The sequence below is a fragment of the Gorilla gorilla genome, chromosome 1 (assembly GCF_029281585.2).
Source record: "Gorilla gorilla gorilla isolate KB3781 chromosome 1, NHGRI_mGorGor1-v2.1_pri, whole genome shotgun sequence".
NCBI classification, from domain to species: Eukaryota; Metazoa; Chordata; class Mammalia; order Primates; family Hominidae; genus Gorilla; species Gorilla gorilla.
Genome location: NC_073224.2, coordinates 106,175,571 through 106,193,234, shown reverse-complemented (window position 1 = coordinate 106,193,234; position 17,664 = coordinate 106,175,571). Strand labels below are relative to the sequence as shown.

The window sequence follows — 17,664 nt, the reverse complement described above, 5'->3', positions numbered from 1 at the left end:
CATACATTGGAATATTATTTGTTAATAAAAATAAATGGTCGGGCGCAGTACCTTAAGCCTGTAATCCCAGCACTTCAGGAGGCTGAGGCGGGTGGAGTGCAGTGGCGCGATCTCGGCTCACTGCAACCTCTGCCTCCCAGGTTCCAGCCATTCTCCTGCCTCAGCCTCCGGAGTGGCTGGGATTACAGGCGCCCGCCACCACGTCCGGCTACTTTTTGTATTTTCAGTAGAGATGGGGTTTCACCATATGGGCCAGGCTTGTCTTGAACTCCTGACCTTGGGCGATGCACCCGCCTCGGCCTCCCAAAGTGCTGGGATTACAGGCGTGAGCCACTGCACCTGACCACTATTCACTTTAAATGGGTATACTGTATGGTATGTGAATTATAATTGCAATGAATCTATTCTAAAAATATAGTTATTGAAAATATATAATTATGAAAAGCATTATGAAACTATTCCCCCCCACACCAGAAGCTATTTTAATAAAAGATTTTAACCTACTAGAAATAAAAGGAAAATTAAGTAGTCAAGAGTTCTAATCCTTCTCTGTTAACCACAGGAAACCTGGCTATTTGGACGGTGTGTCTGTGTCAACATACCACCACCAACCTGGAACAGTATTTGCTAATAACAAGCAAAGTATTCCTGAGTAATAATAGCTTCTTGATTGTTGGACTCCCATAAAGCAGTCATTATTATGCTTTTTAATTTTTTTTTTGTTGGGGTGGGGGTGGTGTGCGTAAAATATTGCATTATGTTTACTTTAGTATATATTGCCACCAGTTTTTCCAAATCTGATCTTTGAGAATCTGGTATAAGCTATGGTTCTTCTGTCCCCCAAATGTGCTTAAGCACAAATACATACATGCAATATTATACGTATTTTAGGAGGTACATAGATCCCCTGAAACCAACCAATGCAGCTCAGTTTCTATAAAATTAAAGCAAGGTCACAGGAATTAACCTGGCTTTTATTTATCCAGACTTCTGCTCAGCACAATCGTATGCTCATAAATATATGACTTGACAGTTCCAAAGACCTGCAGTATGGCTGGTTGGGGTATAAATTGGTACAACATACTTTGGAAAGCTGGTGGCAATATATACTAAAGCTGTACATAATCCAAAACCCATGACCTTGCAATCCCTCTCCTAGGTATATATACCCGATTGAAACGCATTCTTTGTGATGCGGGTAAAGAGGGGATGGTTAATGGGTATACAAAATATAGAAAGAAAAGTAAGATCTAGTATTTGCTATCACAACAGGGTGACTATAGTAAAAAATAATTGTTCATTAAAAAATAACTAAAAGAGAGGCCAGTTGCGGTGGCTCATGCCTGTAATCCCAACACTTTGGGAGGCCGAGATGGGTGGATTGCCTAAGGTCAGGAGTTCGAGACCAGCCTGACCAACACGGTGAAACCCTGTCTCTATTAAAAATACAAAAACTAGCCAGGCATGGTGGCAGGTGCCTGTAATCCTAGCTACTCAGGATGCTGAGTGTGGAGAATCGCTTGAACCCGGGAGGCAGAGGTTGCAGTAAGCCAAGGTTGCGTCATTGCACTCCAGCCTGAGCAACAAGAGTGAAACTCCATCTCAAACAAACAAGCAAACTAAGAGTATAATTGGATTGTTTGAAACATAAGGGATAGATGTTTGAGGTGATGAATACTGTGTTTACTCTGATGTAATTATTACACATTGCATGCCTATATCAAACATCTCATGTAACCCATAAATATATACACCCACTATGTATCCACAAAAATTAAAAAAGAGGCCGGGCATGGTGGCTCACATCTGTAATCCCAGCACTTTGGGAGGCCAAGGCGGGCGGATCACCTGGGTCGGGAGTTCGAGACCAGCCCGACCAACACGGAGAAACCCTGTCTCTACTAAAAATACAAAATTAGCCGGGCGTGGTGGCGCATGCCTCTAATCCCAGCTACCCGGGAGGCTGAGGCAGGAGAATCACTGGAACCTGGGAGGCGGAGGTTGTGGTGAGCTGAGATCGTGCCATGGCACTCCAGCCTGGGCAATAAGAGCAAAACTGCGTCTCAAAAAAAAAAAAAAAAATTAAAAAAGAAATGCATTCTTATGTTATACCAAAACACGTATTCATAGTAGTTCTATTTATAGTTGCCCCAAACTAGGTCAATCAAATCTTCAAAAAAAGTAAAATAGTTAATTCATGGTCACAAAACATACATATTTCATAATTTCATTTGTATAAACCTCAAAAGCAAAACCAATCTATGGTATTTCAAGTCAAGATTGTGGTTACCTTTAAGGGAGAAAATAGCAACTGGGAAAAGGTATGAGGTGGGATTCTAGGGTGCTGGTAACGATCTGTTTCTTGATTTGGGTGCTGGCTATATATGTTCACTATTCATTTTTAAAAAATAGACACAGGGTCTCACTATGTTGCCCAGGCTGGTCTTAAACTCTTGGCCTCAAGCAGTCCTCCCACCTCGGCCTCCCAAAGTGCTTGGATTACAGGAGTGAGCCACCATTCCCAGCTAGCCACCTCATTTAAAATAGTATTACTTGGCCGGGTGCAGTGGCTCACGCCTGTAATTCCAGCACTTTGGGAGGCCGAGGCGGGTTGGGATCAAGCCAGCCTGGCCAACATGGTGAAACCTCAACTCTCCTAAAATTACAAAATTAGTAATCGAGACCATTCTGGGTAACACGGTGAAACCCCATCTCTACTAAAAATACAAAAAATTAGCTGGGCATGGTGGCGGGCGCCTGTAGTCCCAGCTACTCGGGAGGCTGAGGCAGGAGAATGGCGTGAACCCGGGAGGCGGAGCTTGCAGTGAGCTGAGATGGCGCCACTGCACTCCAGCCTGGGTGACAGAGTGAGACTCCGTCTCAAAAACAAAAAAACAAAAAACAAAACAAACAAACAAACAAAAAACAAAAAAAATTAGGCTGGGCGCAGTGGCTCATGCCTGTAATCCCAGCACTTTGGGAGGCTGATGTGGGCGGATCACCTGAGGTCAGGAGTTCAAGACCAGCCTTACCAACATGGAGAAACCCAGTCTCTACTAAAAATACAAAAAAAGTTAGCCAGGCATGGTGGCATATGCCTGTAATCCCAGCTGTCAGGCCTCTGAGCCCAAGCCAAGCCATCGCATCCCCTGTGACTTGCACGTATACACCCAGATGGCCTGAAGTAACTGAAGATCCACAAAAGAAGTAAAAATAGCCTTAACTGATGACATTCCACCATTGTGATTTGTTCCTGCCCCACCCTAACTGATCAATGTACTTTGTAATCTTCCCTACCCTTAAGAAAGTTCTTTGTAATTCTCCCCACCCTTGAGAATGTACTTTGTGAGATCCACCCCTGCCCGCAAAACATTGCTCTTAACTTCACTGCCTAACCCAAAACCTATAAGAATTAATGATAATCCATCTCCCTTCGCTGACTCTCTTTTCGGCACCCAGGTGAAATAAATAGCCATGTTGCTCACACAAAGCCTGTTTGGTGGTCTCTTCACACGGATGCGCATGAAACCAGCTACTTGTGAGGCTGAGGCAGGAGAATTGCTTGAACCTGGGAGGCGGAGATTGTGGTGACCCGAGATCATGCCATTGCACTCCTGCCTGGGCAACAAGAGCAAAATTCCATCTCAGGAAAAAAAAAAAATTAGCTGGGTGTGGTGGGGCAGGCCTGTAATCCCAGCTACTCAGGAGGCTGAGGCAGGAGAATCACTTGAACCTGGGAGGCAGAGGTTGCAGAGTCGAGATCATGCCATTGCCCTCCAGCCTGGGCGACTGAGTGAGACTCCATCTTAAAAAAAAAAAAAAAAAGTCTTTTATTACTTTTTGAGCATTTAAAAAGTAGTTTTTGGCCAGACGCTGTGGCTCACGCCTGTAATCCCAGTATTTTGGGAGGCCCAGGCGGGTGGAAGCCTCCAGCCTGGCCAACATGGCAGGAGAATGGCTGGAACCCGGGAGGTGGATGTTGCAGTGAGCCAAGATGGTGTCACTGCACTCCAGCCTGGGTGACAGAGAGAGGCTCTGTCTCAAAGACAAAAAGAAAATTTGTTCAGTATTTTCTTCAATCAGTTTTCTTAGACTGAATGTTCACCCTTTTAAATATTCATAATGTTCCTGAGAATCCATTTGGCTATTCTGTTTTCTTCACCCTTCTCCAGCCTTCCCCTCCTCAATTCGACCCATTTCTTCCCTAGTTCCCAAAAGAAAAAATATCTACTTTGGATTAATATAAATCAGTTTAATCTAACTTATTCAAGACTTTTTTGGCCTCTACTTGGAGGTTCAAGAAAAGGTGAGTGTCAGGCTTCTGAGCCCAAGCTAAGCCATCATATCCCCTGTGACCTGCACATACACATCCAGATGGCCGGTTCCTGCTTTAACTGATGACATTCCACCACAAAAGAAGTGAAAATGGCCTGTTCCTGCCTTAACTGATGACATTGTCTTGTGAAATTCCTTTTCCTGGCTCATCCTGTCTCAAAAAGCTCCCCTACTGAGCACCTTGTGACCCCCACTCTGCCCGCCAGAGAACAACTCCCCTTTGACTGTAATTTTCCTTTATCTACCCAAATCCTATAAAACAGCCGCACCCTTATCTTCCTTCGCTGACTCTCTTTTTGGACTCAGCCCGCCTGCACCCAGGTGAAATAAACAGCCATGTTGCTCACACAAAGCCCGTTTGGTGGTCTCTTCACACGGACGAGCATGAAAGTGAGGTGACAGAACTAGGGGGAAAAGAATTATTATTATTATTATTAAGGCTAACTTACAAATATTTTGAGGTATTTTATGGGTTTAAATATCCATAAATCATTGAAGAAGTCTCACTTTCAGATAAGGAGGAAACATTTCAGTATCTCTGAAATACAAGAAAAACTTAGAATTAAAATTTTTCTCATTAAATCAGGAAAATGATGTACATTTATTGGACTGATTTTTTTCTTGTGGCAGAAACATGGATTCAGTCAAGAAGCCCTTCTGAAGGAGTCGAAGGCCCTAGATTCCCAGGTAAGCTTCGGAAGTAAATTCAGTTAAATCTACTATCATACTTTGGGAGGTTGAATTAGATTAAGAAAAACAAAGTGGTAGCCAGATTATTTATATTCTGGGAAAAAATTCTACACAAAAGATGTCTGTCTTCAGAGCTCTTAGCGAATATTTAGTTTTTCCCCTCTGGTTCAATTTACTTTTTTACAATTTGGAATGCAAAGGAAAACTGACACGGTAAGTGAGCTGGGCTGCTAGAAAACGGAGATTTCTGCCAGGAAGTGACTCTCGCTTTGACTTGCATTCGATAAAATTTTACTGCTTTCTGGGAGAGATGGCTCCCTCAATTATCAATAAAAAGTCACTTTTCAGCTGAGCACGGTGGCTCATGCCTATAATCCTAGCACTTTGGGAGGCCGAGACAGGAGGATCCCTTGAGCCCAGGAGTTTGAGACCAGGCTGGGCAACACAGGGAGACCCCCTTGCTTCTACAAAACAACAAAAAAAGCATGTTTGGTTTGTCTCTTTCCAAATTACCTAGACAACTTGGAACTCAGGAGAAAAATAAGACAGACCAAGGCTTTGAGAAGAATTGCGGACACAGAAACAAAGAGTACATACACACATGTAACAGATAATAGAAAAATATCAAAAAAGCAGTGTTACCTAACATTTCAGCATTAAAGTGATTATTTTTATTCTTTAGGGAGAGTAAAACACATTTTAAGAAATCATATGAATATACACTTATGGGCATTTTAGCTGTGTGGCAAAAAGGAAGAACAAATTTTATCTGTTAGAATCTAAATTAAATTTCAGTTTTGTTGTAATTTAATGTCAGAAAGCGTGCATGCATACATGCAAGATAGTGGAATATATAAAGTGTTGAAAGACAAAAACAACCCACGAACCTAGAATTATTTCTGTTGTTGTTGTTGTAGAACTGGGGCTCTGGCTATGTTGCCCAGGCTGGTCATAAACTCCTGTCCTCAAGTGATCCTCCTGCCTTGGCCTCCCAAAGTGCTGGGATTACAGGTGTGAGCTATTGTACCCAGCCCAACATAGAATTCTATTTCCAGTTAAATTATCCTTCCAAAATGAAGGATAAATAAAGACTTTCTTAGACAAAAACTGAGGGAATTCACATCCAGCTGACTTGCTCTGTAAGAAATGTTATTGAGAGAGGGAAAATGATAAGTAGGAAACTCAGTTCTTCTTTTTTTTTTTTTTTAGTTTTGTTCTTTCACCCAGGCTGGAATTAAGTGGCACGATCTCGGCTCACTGCAACCTCTGCCCCCCAGGTTCAAGCAATTTTCCTGCCTCAGCCTCCCCAGTAGCTGGGATTATAGGTGACTGCCACCACACCCATCTAATTTTTGTATTTTTAGTAGAGATGGTGTTTCGCCGGGTTGGCCAGGCTGGTCTCGAACCCCTGACCTTAGGCAATCTGCCTGTTCGGGCTCCCAAAGTGCTAGGATTACAGGTGTGAGCCACTGTGCCTGGCTGGAAACTCAGTTCTATATAAAGAAAAGCAATGGGAAAGGAATAAGGAAAGGTAAACAACAAAAAAAATTTAGCTTGTCCTGGTGCATGTGCCTGTAATCCCAACTACTGGAGAGGCTGAGGTGGGAGGATCCCTTGAGGCCAGGAGTTTGAGGCATTATTGGGCTATGATAGCGCCTGTGAATAGCCACTGCACTCCAGCCTTGGCAACAAAGTGAGACCCCATCTCTAAAAAGCTGCCAGTTTCAAAATCCTTTGTTTAGTTTACAACTTGAATATATTCTCTTATTTTCTGGGCTGAGCGCAGTGGCTCATGCCTGTAATCCCAGCACTTTGGGAGGTTGAGGCGGGTGGATCACCTGAGGTCAGGAGTTTGAGACTAGTCTGGCCAACATGGTGAAACCCCATCTCTACTAAAAATATAAATTAGCCAGGCGTGGTGGTGGGTGCCTGTAATCCCAGCTACTAAAGAGGCTGAGGCAGGAGAATCACTTGAACCTAGGAGGCGGAGGTTGCAGTGAGCTGAGATCCAGTCTGGACAACAAGAGTGAAACTCCATCTCAAAAAAAAAATTTTTTTTTTCTGGAAATATGTGAAAACGACATGCATTCATGAAATTCTAGCATATCACCAATTATCTTGTACATATTATTTCCTCTGCGTAGGGTAGCCTTGGCTCCTCCCTCTTAGCCTGAAAAGATCCTTTGAGACTTTTTAAAAATTTTTTTAAAAATAGAGACAAGGTCTTGCTATGGCCCAGGCTGGTCTTGAACTCCTGGACTCCAGTGATCCTCCCACCTTGGCCTCCTAAAGTGCTGGGACTACAGGCATAAGCCACCTTGGCCCAGCCGATCCTTTGAGATTTAGTTCAAATGAAGGCAAGAAAGGGTAGTGATTAAAAAGTAGGTGTTTGAACTGAAGCTCTGCACTAGGTCCTCAGGCAAGCCTCATTACCTGAGTTTTCTTTCTTTTTTTTTTTTTTTTGAGACACAGTCTTGCTCTGTCACCCAGGCTGGAGTACAGTGACACGATCTTGACTCACTACAGCCTCCACCTCCCGGGTTCCAGCGATTCTCCTGCTTCAGCCTCCCCAGCAGCTGGGACTACAGGCATGTGCCACCACACCGGGCTAATTTTTGTATTTTTAATAGAGATGGGATTTCACCATGTTGGCCAGGCTGGTCTCGAACTCTTGACCTCAGGTGATCCAGCCGCCTTGGCCTCCCAAAGTGCTGGGAATACAGGCATGAGCCACCACACCCAGCCACCTGAGTTTTCTTTAAAAGAACACTGTAGAGTTTTTTTTTTTTTAGTGTTGTAATAAATGAGACAAGATACAAAGCAGTTAGCATAGTACCTACCTCACAACAAAAGTACTCAATATATGATAACCATAATAAAGAAATACAACACCTCAAAGTCTTCCCTAACATTCCCAGGGAGAATACTATTTATTTGTGCTTCCAAATATTATGTTTATACTTCTATTTGAGCATTTGTCACAAATTATATTATTTGCCCACATAAATGTGCATTCTTGGGAGCTAGAATGGTGCCCTATGCAATGTTTTATTGTCAGTGCCTAGCAAGTGCCCATCAATTTGTAAGTACTCAATATTTTTTTTATGAATGAATTATAGACAATAAGATATAGGGTGGTGTTCTCCAATTTTAACATGCAAACTTTTAGAGTTTCTTTTTTTTTGAGACGGAGTCTCGCTCTATCGTCCAGGCTGGAGTGTAGAGGCGCAATCTTGGCTCACTGCAACCACCGCCTCCCAGATTCAAGCAATTCTCCTGCCTCAGCCTCCCGAGTAGCTGGGATTACAGGAGTGCGCCACTATGGCCAGCTAATTTTGTATTTTTAGTAGAGATGGGGTTTCACCGTGTTGGCCAGGCTGGTCTTGAACTCCTGACCTCAGATGATCCGCCCGCCTTGGCCTCCCAAAGTGATGGGATTACAGGCATGAGCCATAGCACCTGGCTGAGAATTTCTTTAAAATGCAGCTTCCTCCTAACTCCAGAGACTGATTTACTAGGATCTGCATTTTAGCAAGGTACCCTCCTATCTCACACACACATTTTGGTGCAATGGTCTTTGCAATATACTTTGAGAAACATTGTATAAAGCATGACTTATGGAAACAGTACTTTGTCTTAAATAAAAATATTAGAAAAGTATAAACAATCCTAATAAACAAATGTATTATTGTCCCTTGTGCTATAGATAAAGAAAGGGAGAACAATAAGCCAATTACAAGCACACTTACATTTTTACATGTTAACTCTGTTATAGTCAGGCATGTCACCTACATTTGGAATTTAAGATTTTCAACTCCTAAATTCAGGTGTCATTTGCAAGTAGATATTAGTAGGACAGATCATATTCATTCTCTTCATGGTAATAATGGTATAATTGGCTAATTTATTTTGATTGAGATGGAGACACTATTTAGGCTTTATAGTATTAGCTGGTGTTCATGTGGTCAGCTTTTGACATGTCCTGCCCCTCAGCCTATGCATGTTACAATTGTTTTTGTATCCCTCATTTTCTACATAGGATAAAACAAGCTGGTATGCTAGTGTAAAGGGGGAGGCATTACTAGCCTTGTGTAGAAAGTCCTTATTTCCAATTAAAACAATTTAAATTATAAAATTGTGCACAGAGAGACCAGAGAGCTGATAATTGATCTTTATTATACAGAAATGTGAAGGCCATAAGCATTAAATGAGAAGGAGTTTGGCAGTGAACATTATGCAGATTCAAACTGAAGATATCCTCGTCTTATTGAGATATAAAAATAAACACTAAGAGTTGCAAGAAAGAACTCAATTCAACTTCTATCTCCCAATCAAGCTATAACTTTCCACAGGAAAACCTGGTTTCAATTCATGCCGAATTGTTCAAAGAAAAGAAAAAGCTAAATCAGTTAGAGACAACACATGGACTGGCTTTTGTCCTATTAGAGAGCCAGACTGAAGCTGTATTCAGCCTCACATTTAGAGACTGTTTCCTATTACAGTTTACATCTCTATTTACCTAAGAGATACCTAAAGTGAAAAACAAAAAAATGTTAACTGAGCTGGGGAATTTTTGTGGGGCTAAGTAGATTTGGCAGAGGAAAGAAATGAATAATTCATTTAATTATTTCTAATCAAGAGGATTTAATGTCAGGTCTGGGTCATCTGTATTAACCCTTTGACAGTTTGTTGTTCTGTAATGGTCAAGAAACACTATCCCATTAAAGTATAATAAATGCTGAACATCAGCACAGGTCAGTGCGCGTCCTCTTTCTATCCTCAAATACTGGACTTTATATCAGCATGCTTTCAATACCAAATTAGCCCTTTAAATAGGATCTTTCTTAATAAAGCTTCTCATTGCCCTCACTACTGAAGTAAAAAATGTGTTAGAGATTTGGCCAGAAAGATGGTTTTACTGAAATAAGACTGATGACTAGGAGCACATCTATGGATTAAATATGGACAAAACTACTCCCAGAAACCTTAAATATAGACAGACTTTATTAATTTATGTAGGAAGCCAAAAATAGGAAATAAAAAGATCTGGAGTTCAGATATACTGATATATTCAGCAACTGAAACTTACAATTCCTTCAATTCAGTCAGAGCAGAGACATTTAAAGTAGTCTGGAGGGGTGGGTGCAGTGGCTCAAGCCAGTAATCTCAGCACTTTGGGAGGCTGAGGTGGAAGAATTGCTTGAGCCCAGGAATTCAAGACCAGCCTGGGCAACAAAGCGAGACTCTTGTCTAAAAAAAAAAAAAAAAAAAAAGCTGAGTATGGTGGCACGTGCCTGTAGTCCCACTTAGTTGGGAGACTGAGGCAGGAGGATCCTTGAGCCCTGGAGGTCAAGGCTGCAGTCAGCTGTGATTGCACCACTGTACTCCTGCCTGGGCAAGAGCAAGACCCTGTCTCAAAAGAAAAAAAAAAAAAGTGGCCTGGGGGAAACAGGACAGTCATATACCCCAAGAATGGAAATTTTCATGCCACCCCCCTTCCTTCCTTACAAATTCTAATGCTGATTGCATGAACGAGGTGTTGAGAGAGACTTTTCTTCATTTAGACTTTTGCCCTAGTGAATGAGGGAGCAAGAGAATGCTAAGAGGGATGAGAGAATATATTTCTGGCTCTAGGACTTTGAGATCCAGGTAATTGAATCTGGGGCATTCTCATTAGGTTAGAAAAGGAAAGATGAGAAAATCACTAGCAGGATATGCAATTCCAGAGACCATCTGCTCCAAAAATTAGTTTTGTTTCTCATTGCTCCTTATTCAGCGACAGTTATTTCAATAAGCTACATTATTTAGCAGAGTCTGAGAGACAAAGGCTGTGAAAACATGTATTTAAGATAGAAAACAAACTCAGAAAAATATAATAGATAGTTCACTTTTTATCTCATTCACATTCTATAGCTGGAGAATTCAAAATCCCATTTAGATATTTCTGCTTATCCAAAAGCACACTGGGTGAAACTAAACACCAAATGGGAGAAAATGTTCATTGGGTGTGTGTGGGTTCACCCACTTTATTTACCTATGGAGTGGAAGTGTAGGGAGAAATAAGGTCTGCTTATAATGGTCAAGGTCTATGGAGAAGCCCTGAAGTTGCTCTCCCCAAATCACAAGTCTGATTCAAGAAAAGGAAACAAAAATGATGAAAACATCTCATCACACAAAACTCAGTGATGGGGTCTCTGACAGTCACCAGCCAGCAGGGGAAAAGGAGAAATCCACCTGCCGGCTTTAAGATTTATTGAAGGCTGCCAGCACAGCCCAGATCATTTCTGTGGCACTAGGCTTTGTCCCTTCCACTTCAGGGTCCAGTTCTACTAAGTCCTTGGCTCGATTCATTGCCATATCATACTTGTCATCTGTCAGAGAGGAGAAGACATTCTCTAGCACATCAGAGGAGTGGGCTAGCACCAGGAGTGCTAGTGTTCGCTTGTCCATACGCTGAGGGTCATTTACCCACCGCTCTAGTACACTATCTTGAAGTTTTTTCACTAGTCGCTGTTTCTCTGTTGTATTGGTCACTGGATGAGTAGTCATGTCAAATAGCAGGAAATTCTGCTTCTCAGTGGTTAGAATACCCTTCTCTACTAGGTTCTTTGCGATGCGCTCTCGTACATTTCTCAGCTGGTACTGTAATTTGAAGGGGTTCCAGGTCTCGCCTATGAGAAAAAAGAAATAGGACATAATGAACAGAAAGAGAAAAGCAAAATGAAACATGTAGTTGTTTGGAAACTTGAATGGCTAAAATGTTTAAAAGCATAATCTTCATTCCTCAATTCATTTAATCCTTAGTCCTTTATAATCTGGCTTTGACTCCAACCACATTTCACATTAAACCAACTTCAAAAAATGTCACCAAGGACTTCCATATTGCTAGAGCTTATGGACTTTATTTCTGTTCTTATGTGACCTCTGTGACACTGTAATTATTTATGTATTTTTCAAATTCTATTTAGGACACCAGTCTCTCCCAGATGATTTCTACTCTGTATTGTGGAAGTTCTATTTGCTGGTGAAGCTAAAAGGACTGAGGTTCCCTACCCTATTTGTAGAGCAGAAGCTCTATCCCAGGCCTGGTAGGCTGACAATATTTAGACTTCAATTGCTCCCATTCCAGCTTGTTCGTAGATTAGAGATTCTGCAACAGAAAAGGCAAGTCAAGAAGACCAGGGGCTAACACCTCTTTCCCCCAGCACCTACTCATACAGCAGGTGGGTATCACTGTAGGAGAAGTGGGCCCTTGTGCAGAAGTTCTGCCCAGGAGGGAAGGAAGGCCTGAAGAATGAAGAGCTCCAAAGCTCTGCCTGAGAGGACTGACTTTATTTGGAACACAGTGTGGAGAATTCTATGCCTAAGGGTGTTGAAAACCATAGAGATCTTGGTGGAGAGCAATTACAAGGTGCTGCTAGCTCTATGGCACTGGTATGACAAACCCAAATGGCAAAGCCTCCAGAAGTTTAACAGGCAGAACCAGAGAAACAGAAAGCCAAGAAAAGTCCTTCTGGAATCATGACCAACACTGGGGGTTGGGAAGACTGTGTGCTTGCACCAGGCTGCACCCACTCAGGAGCAATCAGAGCAGGACGTGGGGCTTGACTTGAGAGTATTCCCCAGACCACACATAGATCTATCAAAAAAGGGTGGATGCTTCACTGGCACCAAGGGCTAAAGCACAACCACTGAATCAACACTGGCTGAACAATAAGCTACCCTAACTCAGAGGCAACTCCTAGGAAGCTAAGCTTAAAAATAATAATAGCCAGGTGTGGTGGTACACGCCTGTAGTCCCAGCTACTTGGAGGCTTAGGCAGGAAAACCCAGGAGGCGGAGGTTTCAGTCAGCTGAGATTGCACCACTGCACTCCAGCCTGAGTGACAGAGTGAGACTTCATCTCAAGAAATGAAAAATAAAAATAAAATTAAAAAAATCACATGCACCCCTGGTGTATGTCCAAGGATGTACTCTCTCCGAGAAGAAATCAGAGAGGGAACTTCCAAGCTGCTAGTTCCTCACTGAATGTGGGGCAAAATGTAAACTCCCTGATTTGTGATGGCTATGTCAAAATCACGCACACATATCCAACAGTAAAGGATAAAAAAATTTAATTGGCTAAAAGGTCTTAAGCACAACCTTTGACTAATAAGTGGCTTCTACTGACCCACTGGCAACACACAGGGAGTTAGGCCAAAAGATAAAAACAAGAAAATATGAGCAGTGACATCAGAGGCTGCACACTACAAGAGAAACAGACTTCAGAGAGCTGCTGCAGGCAAGTCACTAAGGAAACAAATTACCAAGCAAACAACACAATCAACCTCTAGTGGGAAGGAGAAACCAGTATAGCAGGTGTCCCCAACCCCTGGACCATGGACTGGTACTGGTCTGTAGCCTGTTAGGAACCCAGCTGCACAGCAGGAGGTGAGCCATGGGTGAGTAAAGTTGAGCTCTGCCTCCCATCAGATCAGCAGTGGCATTAGGTTCCCACAGGAGTGTGAACCCTATTGTGAACTGCACATGGGAGGGATCTAGGTTGCAGGTTCCTTGTGAGACTCTAATAAATGCAATGCACTTGAATCATACCGAAACCATCCCCCCGTCTCCCACCCCAGTGGAAAAATTGTCTTCCACGAAACCTGTCCTGGTGCCAGAAAAGTTGGGGACAGCTGCAGTGTAGTATCCAGAGTTGCACAATTATCTAAAATGTCCAGTTTTTGACAAAAAAGTATGAAGTATACAAAGAATAAATTGTGACCCACTGACCCATTCAGAAGAAAAAAAGCAGGCAATGGAAACTGCCTTTGAGAACGCTAAAATGTTGGACTTTACAAAGACTATAAAGCAGCTTTTATAAATATGTTCAAAGACCTAAGGGAAACCATGACTTATCATATAGAGAATATCAATAAAGACAGAAATTATAAAAAAGATCCATTTAGGCCAGGTGCGGTGGCTCACGCCTGTAATCCCAGCACTTTGGGAGGCTGAGGTGGGTGGATCATTTGAGGCAAGGAGTTCAAGACAAGCCTGGCCAACACGGCGAAACGCCATCTCTACTAAAAATACAAAAATTAGCCAGGTATGGTGGGCACCTGTAATCCCAGCTGCTCAGGAGGTGAGGCAGAGAATCGCTTGAACCTGGGAGGTGGAGGCTGCAATGAGCTGAGATAGTGCCACTGCACTCCAGCCTGGGCAACAAAGCAAGACTCCATCTCAAAGAAACAAAAACAAAAAAACCATTTAGAAATCGTAGAGTTTAAAAGTACAACAGACTGGGCATGGTGGCTCATGTCTGTAATCCCAGCACTTTGGGAGGCTGAGGCAGGTGGATTACTTGAAGCCAGGAGTTTTGAGACCAGCCTGGCCAATATGGTGAAACCCTGTCTCTACTAAAACTACAACATTAGCTGGGTATGGTGGTGTGCACCTGTAGTTCCAGCTACTCAGGAGGCTGAGGCAGGAGAATCACTTGAACCCAGGAGGCAGAGGTTGCAATGAGCCAAGATCACACCATTACACTCCAGCCTCGGCGACAGAGCGAAACTCAAAAAAAAAAAAAAAAAAAAAAGTACAACAAACAAAATGAAGAATTCACTCAAGGGACCCAACAAGAGATCTGAGCTGGCAAAATAAAGAATTAGCAAACTTAGAGATCAAAGAAATTATGTAATATGAAGAACAAGGAGAAAAGAGAATGAAGAAAAATGAACAGACTCAGAGAAATATAAAGTATCATCAACTTGATGAACATACATAAAATGGAAGCACCAGAAGGAAAGGAGAGAAAGAGGCAGAAAAAATACTCAAGAAAGTAATGGCTAAAATCTTGCCAAATGTGATGAAAAACACTCAACTACACATTGGAGAAGTTCAACAAACTCCAAGTTGGATGAACACAAAGAGACCCATATCCAACATCATAGTAAAAATGTTGAAAACCAAAAATAAGTGGAAAATCATGAAAGCAGAAGAAAAATGACTTATCACATCACAGTGGAACTTTGTAAGCTTAATAACTGACTTCCCATTAGAAAAAATGCAGGCCAGAAGAATGAGTAGACTTATTCAAAGTGAGGGTAGAAACTATTAGCCAAGAATCTTATAACTGGCAAACTATCTTTCAGAAATAAAAGCAAAGCAGGTGTGGTGGCATGCACCTGTAGTCCCAGCTACTCAGGAGGCTGAGGCAGGAGAATCACTTGAACCCAGGAAGTGGAGGTTGCATTGAGCTGAGATCGTGCCACTGCACTCCAGACTGGGTGACAGAGTGAGACTCTGTCTCAAAAAAAAAAAACAAAAAAACAAAAAACAAAAAACAAAAACCCTAAAAAAAAAAAAAAACAAAAATGAAGGCAAAGAAAAATTTCTAAAAAGGAGAAAAAATAAATACATTCCTAGATCTGAAAGAGTTCATTGCTAGCAGACCAGCTTATAAGAAATATTAATACTAAAACTAAAGGGAAGTTGTTAAGGCTGAGAGCAGGACACACTAGACAGTAATTTGAATCCACATGAACAAACAGTAAAAGTAATTATGTAAGTAATAAAAAAGATGGTATAATTGAATACTTCATCTCAACTGATTTATAAAGCAATTGCACAAAACAATATTTATATAATTGTTATTGTTGAGTTATAATTTTTAACTTTTTAAACTTTTGCACAAGGTTATAACATATAGAAATGTAATAATAGCACAAAAAAAGAGGGTGGGAAAAAAGTTGTGTTGAAGTAAGGAAAATGACAACAGATGGTAACTTGAATCCACATGAAGAAATGAAGAAAACCAGAAATGGTAAATAAGGAGGTTAATATAACAAACTCTATAAGTATATATTTGTGCTTTCTTCTCTTCTTTAATAATTACAACAATGAATTGTTGAATTTGTAACACACGGAGATGTAATACGTGTAACAATATTGGCATGGTGGGCCCATACCTGTAATCCCAGAACTTTGGGATGCCAAGGTGGGCAGATTGCTTGAGCCCAGCAGTTTAAGACCAGTCTGGGTAACATAGTGAAACTTTGTCTAAAAAAAAAAAAAAAAAAAAAAAACAAAAAACAACAACAAAAAAACCCCAAAAGCCAAAAAAACAAAAAAAAAACAAAAAGAAAAGAAACATATAGCAATATTAACACAAAAAGAGGGAGAGGGAATAGAGTTATATAGAAGTAAAGTTTCCTTGGAATTAAACTTGGTATAAATCTTTTTTTTTTTTTTTTTTTTTTTTTTGAGACGGAGTCTCACACTGTCGCCCTGGCTGGAGTGCAATGGCGCAATCTCGGCTCACTGCAACCTCCACCTGCCGGGTTCAAGTGATTCTCCTGCCTCAGCCTCCTATGTTAGATTTACTGGAGAAAGACTTGAAAGCAACTTTTTTTTTTTTTTTTTTTTTTTGGAGACAGGGTCTTGTTTTGTTGCCAGGCTGGAATGGAGTGGTGTGATCTTGGCTCACTGCAGCCACCACCTCCCCAGCCCAAGTGATCCTCCCGTCTCAGCCTCCTGAGTAGCTGGGACTATAGGCATGTACCACCATGTTCAGCTAATTTTATGTTTTGTAGAGATGAGGTCTCACTGTTGACCAGGCTAGTCTCAAATTCCTGGACTCAAGTGATCTTCCCACCTGAGTGTCCCAAAGTACTGGGATTACAGGTGTGAGCCACCACACCCACTACAACTATCTTTTGTTTTTTGTTTTTTTTTTTTTGAGATGGAGTTTCACTCTTGTCGCCCAGGCTGGAGTGCAGCGGCACAATCTTGTCTCACTGCAACCTCCACCTCCCAGGTTCAGGTGATTCTCCTGCCTCAGCCTCCCAAGTAGCTGGGATTACAGGTGCCCAGCACCACGCCCAGCTAATTTTTGTATTTTCAGTACAGACGGGGTTTCACCATGTTGGCCAGGCTGGTGTTGAACTCCTGACCTCCAGTGATCCACCTGCCTTGGCCTTCCAAAGTGCTGGGATTACAGGTGTGAGCCACCGTGCCTGGCCACAACTGTCTTAAAGATGCTCAAATATTTAAAAAAATGGATAAAGACAGGAAAATAATGTAGAAGCAAAATGATAATATCAATAAAGAGATAGAGAAAGGGACCAAAAGGAAATTCTGGAGCTAAAACTTATAATAACTGAAATAAAAAAATATACTAGGGGGGCTGGGCACGGTGGCTCATTCCTGTAATCCCAGCACTTTGGGAGGCCAAGGTGGGTGAGTCACTTGAGGTCAGGAGTTCAAGACCAGCCTGGCCAATACAGGGAAACCCTATCTCTACTGAAAATACAAAAATTAGCCAGTGTGGTGGTGAGAGCCTGTAATCCCTGCTACTCGGGAGGCTGAGGCAGGGAGAAGTGCTTGAACCTAGGAGGCAGAGGTTGCAGTGAGCCAAGATTGTGCCACTGCACTCCAGCTTGGGAGACAGAGCAAGACATTCTGTTTAAAAAAAAAAAAAACAAAAACAAAAAACAAACAAATTTGAAGAAGCAGAAGAAATAATCAGCAAGCAGTTCCCTGTTAGGATACACCCTCCAGATCAACAGGGAAATATTATAGCTACATTTGAACCTTTTCCTTTTAAATTTGGGAAATGCCATGAGGGGCCCGTCTGGGGCCCGTTCCAAACCGGGGCAT

The 17,664-nt window shown here is 41.9% G+C and overlaps 1 protein-coding gene and 1 long non-coding RNA gene across 4 annotated transcripts in view; one reads left to right on the top strand and one right to left on the bottom strand.

The window, feature by feature from the left end:
* The first annotated feature begins 4,226 nt into the window (after positions 1 to 4,226).
* LOC109025884 (uncharacterized) lies at positions 4,227 to 9,776 on the top strand. 2 transcript variants are annotated; one of them, XR_008670578.2, is made up of 3 exons: positions 4,377 to 4,730; positions 4,966 to 5,022; positions 9,209 to 9,776. It is a non-coding gene; the product is annotated as an uncharacterized lncRNA (long non-coding RNA). The 2 variants fall into 2 exon arrangements; XR_010129715.1 differs by having other exon boundaries at positions 4,227 to 5,022.
* The window catches only part of GOLPH3L (golgi phosphoprotein 3 like), a 51,079-nt gene continuing 42,595 nt past the window's right edge, over positions 9,181 to 17,664 (bottom strand). For both annotated transcript variants that reach the window (XM_019021778.4, XM_055358883.2), the window contains one exon: positions 9,181 to 11,696. In XM_019021778.4, coding sequence (XP_018877323.1) covers positions 11,269 to 11,696 — 428 coding nt within the window. In that variant the 3' untranslated portion in view covers positions 9,181 to 11,268. The remainder of the gene's footprint in view (positions 11,697 to 17,664) is intronic.